The sequence below is a fragment of the Zea mays genome, chromosome 1 (genome assembly GCF_902167145.1).
Source record: "Zea mays cultivar B73 chromosome 1, Zm-B73-REFERENCE-NAM-5.0, whole genome shotgun sequence".
Taxonomy (NCBI): Eukaryota; Viridiplantae; Streptophyta; class Magnoliopsida; order Poales; family Poaceae; genus Zea; species Zea mays.
The window spans coordinates 42,573,351-42,579,831 of NC_050096.1; the positions used below are offsets into that span (position 1 = coordinate 42,573,351).

The following is a 6,481-nucleotide window of genomic DNA, read 5'->3' on the forward strand; positions in this document are numbered from 1 at the left end:
TCGGGAGGGCATTGCGCGATGCTCCGAGAGGCATCCTTGCCTTCGAGAGGTAGAGCTCTCAGCTCGTCGGACTGCGGCATCTTCCAGGAGATCCTTGAGCTCGCCCTGGATACGCCGCCCCTCGGTAGTGGATGGCTCCGACATCGTTCGAAGCAGCATCGCTGCTGTAGCTAGATTCTGGCCGACCCCGCTGGAGGCCGAGAGCAGCCCTGCCCTGGCACCGTCAATGATACGGCGCTGTACGTCCCGGGCCCGATGACGCACTCCTCCGGCGAGAGCTCGGCCTGCCCATTCCTGCTCGATGTTTTGTCGGAGCTGCACAAGCCGCCCCACTTCTTCGTCGAGCCTGGCCTGCATCTCGCGGAATTGCTCGAGCTGTGTTTCCTGACCCCCCGCAGGGACTGGGACCACAGCTAGCTCCCGCGAGATGTCAACGCGAGACGCAGGCACAGGGGCGTTGTCATCTTCCGGCATGCCGAGGTGGATGTCTCCGCCGTGATCCCCCTGATCAACGTGGAAACACTTGTGGCTTGGGTCGCAACCCTCGTCGCCGAGGCTATGGTCATCGTCAGAGTAGGCGGAAAGGCAGTAGTCACATGCGGACATGAAGTCTCGCATGGCACTAGGATCACTGAGTCCGGAGAACTCCCAACCGAAGTCGGAGTCATCATCTTCCTCGGAACCCGCGAGTCCAGAGGTTGAGACGGCCGTCAGTCGGTCCCAAGATGACCACATATGGTACCCTGGAAGGTCAAGGTATGCCCTTGCGAAAGCGCTCACTGAAGCGGGGTCGCTTGGTGGATCAAAGCTGAATCTAAAAGGGATAGGGTGAAAAACGGATGGTACTTCTTGGTCGATGGATGGTGGCGAAGTCGCGTCGGGGACGGACTGCACCGTTATCTCAGGTACGAGACTAACGCCCAGCAAGTCCTTTGCGAGGGTGCTGGCGTCATCAGTCCGCTCTGGGTTGGCACATAGCGGGGACGTGACACCCGTCTTTATCTCAGGTGCGAGGAGAACGCCCGACATGGCCCCCGCAGGGGTGCCGGCGTTGTCGGCTCGCTCTGGCCTGACAGCCGACGAGGTGTCGCCTCCTGCATGGCCATGGTTGCCCCGTCTCCTCCTCCGACGACGAGGAGGGCGGCGGGGTAAACCCGAGTGTTCCTCTTCTGCCACGGGGGGAAGTTGTCGTCGAGTTCGCCGCTGCCAGGCGGGTCGACGACTGTTGTCGCTGTCGCGCTGTGGGGGGAGGAGTACCATGTTGTAGCTGCCGTCAAGGGACATGAACTCGAGACTCCCGAAGCGGAGCAGCGTTCCCGGCTGAAGAGGCTGCTGGAGGCTACCCATCTGGAACTCAACAGGAAAGTGTTCGTTAACACACAGCGAGCCCCTACCTGGCGCGCCAACTGTCGGCGTTTCGGATCCGCGAGGTTCGTCAGCCAACCAGTGAATTTGTTGCTGCGTGCTCCTGCCCAGATGGGTTGATGCAAGATGGAACACAAGAGGGAAAACGAGGCTTATGTTATCCTGCACCAGGGTGCTCGTAGTAGGGGTTACAAGCGTCGTGAGAGGGCGAGGGCGAGAGCGAGAGAGAGAGAGAGTTGTCGTCAACGTATCTGTGTCTCCATGTGCCCCTGCGCTCGCCTCTGCCTCCTTCCTCAGGAAGGCCCTGGACATCCCTTTTATAGAAGCAAGGAGATGTCAGTTGTACAACAGGGTGTAGCTATGCGCTACGTGGCTGGTGGGGAAGTGCCTTGAGCCCTGTACACGAGCGAACGTGGCCGTCGGGGAAGTGCCTTGAGCCCTGTAGAAGCACAGCTGTCGGCGTGGCATGGATCCTGCTGACGTTGTCTTGCTTCCGTAGGGGGTTGAGAGCAATCCAACGTCATGGGTGCACGCGGGGAGCCATCATTACCTGTTACCGGAGTAACCTTAGATGGGACGCCGGTCTTGTTCCTTCATAGCCTGAGGCAGCTAGCTAGGAGTAAGGTAATGATGCATCCCCTGTAGCGTAGTCGGTCCGAGGCCCAGGTCGGGCGCGGCGGAGACTTCTCCCGAGGCCAAGGCCTAGGGTCGGGCGAGGCGGAGACCTTCTTCCGAGGCCGAGGCTGAGGCCGTGGCCTGAGGTCGTGTGAGGCGGAGACCTTCTCCCGAGGCCGAGGCTGAGGCCGAGGCCGAGGCTTGGGGTCAGGCGAGGCGGAGCTCCCTGTTGCGCCCGAGGCCGAACTCGTGGGAGATCGTGACTTAGTTTTACCCTGGTGGTTGGCACAGTAGCCAAAGCGGGGCAAACAACGCTATTTTCCTGTCAGATCGGTCAGTAAAGGGGCGAAGTGACTGCGGTCACTTCGACCTTGCCGACTGAGGCACGCGTGTCAGGATAAGGCGTCAGGCGATCCCCGCATTAAATGCGCATGCGATACGGTCGGTTGGGAGGGCGATCCGGCCGAGGTCGCTGTACGACAGAGTCTGCCCAAGCTAGGCTTCAGGCGAGCCGAGGGTGCGCTCACTGCCTGAGGAGGCCCTCGGGCGAGGCGCGAATCCGCCCGGGACTACTGTTCCCGCCCAAGGCCGAGGCTGGGCTCGGATGAGGTCGTGTCTCTTGGTAGACGAGGCCCTGACTTGAACTGCGCTTTATCAGTTGTTTATGGTTTGCTCTGAAGATGTTTTCCAGCCGCGTTTAGGAGTGTTGGGGTACACCTAATTACGGTACCCGACACTACTATAATGAAAAAATCAAATTTGTTCGAGTATTATAGGCACTATGAAGTATCCATATGTAATGACTCTTCATGCCTTAAAGCATAGTGGCCTTCCGAGGTGTCTAGGCACTATGAAGTTCAAGGCCCCTAGCACCCTAGGACATCCAAGGGTTAAATATTATTAACTTCCTAAGGTACCTTGTGCCATGAGGCACTAACCACATAATAAGTTTTAAGGCCTCGAGCCTTACGGTACTCATGAGACAAAGTACTCATGAGCCTTACAGACACTTGCGAGTATAAGTCCTCGAGGACATATGTATCCTAGGACACTTATAAGCCTAAGCCATCGACCCCCTCAAGCCCTAGGGCATGTAAAAGTTATAAGCCTAAGTCTTTATAACCCCTTGTGTTGTAGAGCAATACTATAATAAGGTCACGAGTGCTCAAGCAATCCATCCCTCAAGCCCTAACAACACTTAGCCACTTGTGGTCTTCCGTTAGCCTTAGGGCCACTATAATCCCTGGCCTCGTACTTTGAGCACGACCAAGACCTAGGCCCTTTGGGGCTCAAGCCATAGAAGGTGCTAAGGACTTAGGGTCATCAAGTATAATCATATTTCATGACAGCATAATGTGTCAGTTCTAACAGGGATAGCATGGCCCCGAGAGAGGGACCCCATATTTAAGCGCATGGGGATAAGTCCATTGCAAAAGTTTAATAGATAAGTCTCAAGTACAACATATTAAATGTGTGGTGGGCAATACTACAAGCCTAAAAAGTGTGTTGTTGTCATGACTTAGGCTGCAGGGAACTCAATATCACTATGTTTTATGTGTATTAATTTTGTAGCCATGCATGCACACGTGAAGTGTACCATGAAATACAATTAAGTACAAAAGGGTACACCATCTAACAATTGCATCATACCAAGTGACATGTGACCTGGTATGGCTGGTATGTCGATAACCTTAGAAAAGGAGCGGCTACATACGGGGAGAAAAATAAGGCTTCTAAGTATCACATTAAATGTAGTACTTCACGTTACAATCACATCATTGCCTTGATGTGCTCTTAAGGGGGACAATTGTACTCGTTACCACTATGCAAGCATGTTGTTGTGGTAAGTACCATACTCGATTGAGCAATCATGTTTGTTACTAGAGATTGCTAAAATCACTATAACCATTACTAGGTAATACACATGTGCTTTCATGTATTAAAACTTTAAAAGTACAAAGAACCATACTAAGCTCCTATTACGACTTACCAGCGTCATTAAGGCACCCTTCCCCACCTTGAGTAGGGCCTTGGGGGTTACCTCAACGGGAATTATTAATATGGGGCACACCTGACATGTATTGCATGACTACAAGGTATATGGTCTGTAGCTATATAGGTACAAGATTGTGATGCTGGGCATAGTTGGTCCGATGACAAGTAGGGCCCATAAGTAGAACATGTATGTAAGCTCTATCGCTCCTTGAAGCTATAAAAGAGAGAAGATGAGTAGCATTGAAGGGGATTCCGTTCACTCAGTCCAACATTCAATCTCGGGGGATCCATTCGAGGTTCAACATCTCGATTCCAAGGAAAACATATATAGCATAGGACAAGCAACACATGTAAAAATAGGTAGGGCGAGCTTGGCTCAAGTTGTTCTTTGTGGTTGTGTAACTTTTTCCATCGAAACAAATACATCCACTAGTGAGAACATAGGAGTATTACACTACCGTAGCCCAAATCTCAATAAAAATATATTTGCTAAGGCTCTAATATCATGGCTTTATAGACATATCTTATAGTGTAAGGTCGTACATATAGTAGCTCTTGTTGCTACCTTTTCTCTGGTACTCTATACTCTTGATACTTTAGTGTCGTTACTTCGACACCTATATTCGCGATAAAAATTGGTTCCTACGTACCGCAATGACTATCCATGGACAACTTTAAATCATTTCATTACATTAACGTAGAATCAACATGCTGATCCAGTGCGTTGCGTGATATATGTATATACTCCATCCGTCTCAAAATATCGTTTTTTCTAGCCCAGTTTTTTTTTCTGTTCACATTCATTCAAATGATAATGAATATAGACATATATAGAAGCTACATTGAGTCTAAAACGAATTATATGATATAACTTATTTTGAACTAACAATAATCTCAAACAAACAGGACCTATGTGACTTACAGAGCATATCTGAAGGTTAATAAATTAAAAAAAACTAAATACACGTCATTTCGATCTCGGATGTACAGTAAACAGACACACACGGTGCAGTGCGGAGGTACAGTTTCCATCTATCCGTCAGTACCTGCCGATCAGATGCAGTCGTCGGTGCAGCGGCTGTAGCAGGCTCCGAAGCAGGCGCCGATGGCCAAGGCCTTGCAATTGTGACATGTTTCAGGATAGTCGTTGCACATGATGTTGCCTGCGATGCAAGCCGAGGCACTGTCCTCGCAGCCCAAGCTGCACTTGGCGCGACAATAATAGCCGCATTTTGCCACCCCCGCCGCCGCCGGCATCCCCTTGCCGAGGATCAGCAGGAAGAATACGACGACGGCAGCAACGCTGGCCTTCTTCGGAATGGAAGCGCCGGCTGAAGCCATCGTGCGATTGGGATTTGGGAATGCTGGTGTTTCTAGCAGACGGCGGAGCAAAGCTGGAGGATGATCTGTAGGGTGCAAATAGCACAGCGCACTTGTAAGCTAGGAGAAAGAGCGGCTTCGTGGTTCCCTGCCATTGAATGCGGTCAAGGAATGCGGTCCCGCGTCACGTCACGCCACGCCATTGAGGGGGTGTTTGGTTTGCCCTACTAAAATTTAGCCCTTATCACATCCAATGTTTGAACCTCCGTTCGGGGTATTAAATGTAGTCGGATTACAAAACTAATTTCTCAGCCGAAGATTAAAAAACGAGACGAATCTAGTCCAGTTGGTTGGGTCTATATTTCATACTCCTATTTAAAAGTCAAACGCTTGATGTGACCCGGACTAAACTTTAGCAGGAGCAACCGAACACCCCCTGAATGCGGTCAAGGAATCAAGAACCTCCTGGTACCAGTACCAGTGTACCACTACCACCAGCCAGCAGCGCTGTGGTTGCCGGCCGACCGTGACAAGGAAGCAGAGGCCCGTCAGGGCACATGTGCGGCGGCGCCTCCCCCTCCCCCCTTGGCCGCGGGAATGCGGGTTGTTGCGCGCGCGCACGCACCTCCATCGACCCGCGCCTTTCCGGCCGCCAATGATGCCGACGCTTTGGACGGCCTATCGCGTTGCGCGCTTTTCCCTCGGCGATCCGCCCGCCCATCATGCCGATCCACTCCACCAATTCCCCCGGCGGGCATCGCCGCGAGAGCCCATCCATCGGCCCCTGCCTGCGTCTTTAATTTCACTCTTTCTTGAGAGCAGATGGCTGGCTGGCGGTGTCACTAGTGCCAGTACGTACTACTGTTGTTCGTAGTTGCTCTGCCGCGCGCGCGCTGACGTTGCCGTTCAGATTACTCCCTATTCTGGCCATCGCACAGAAGACAACGTGGTCCTGTTTTTATTCTCTTTGCATGATGTAATGTTCTTATCACTCCTTAAAGTATTAGGCTACCGTAGCCCGAATCTATATAAAAATATATTTTCTAAGGCTCTAATATCATGGCTTTATAGACATACCTTATAGTATAAGGTCGTACATATAGTAGCTCTTGTTGCTACCTTTTCGATGGTACTCTATACTCTTGATACTTGGTGTCGTTATGTCGACACCTATATTCGCAATAAA

At 51.6% G+C, this 6,481-nt stretch overlaps 1 protein-coding gene across 1 annotated transcript; it reads right to left on the reverse strand.

The window, feature by feature from the left end:
* Window positions 1-4,824: 4,824 nt before the first annotated feature.
* Window positions 4,825-5,390, reverse strand: LOC100275919 (uncharacterized). The gene has a single exon (XM_020547116.1). It carries the CDS (start codon window positions 5,314-5,316, stop codon window positions 5,029-5,031), a length of 288 nt encoding a protein of 95 aa, XP_020402705.1. The 5' UTR covers window positions 5,317-5,390; the 3' UTR covers window positions 4,825-5,028.
* Window positions 5,391-6,481: the final 1,091 nt, after the last annotated feature.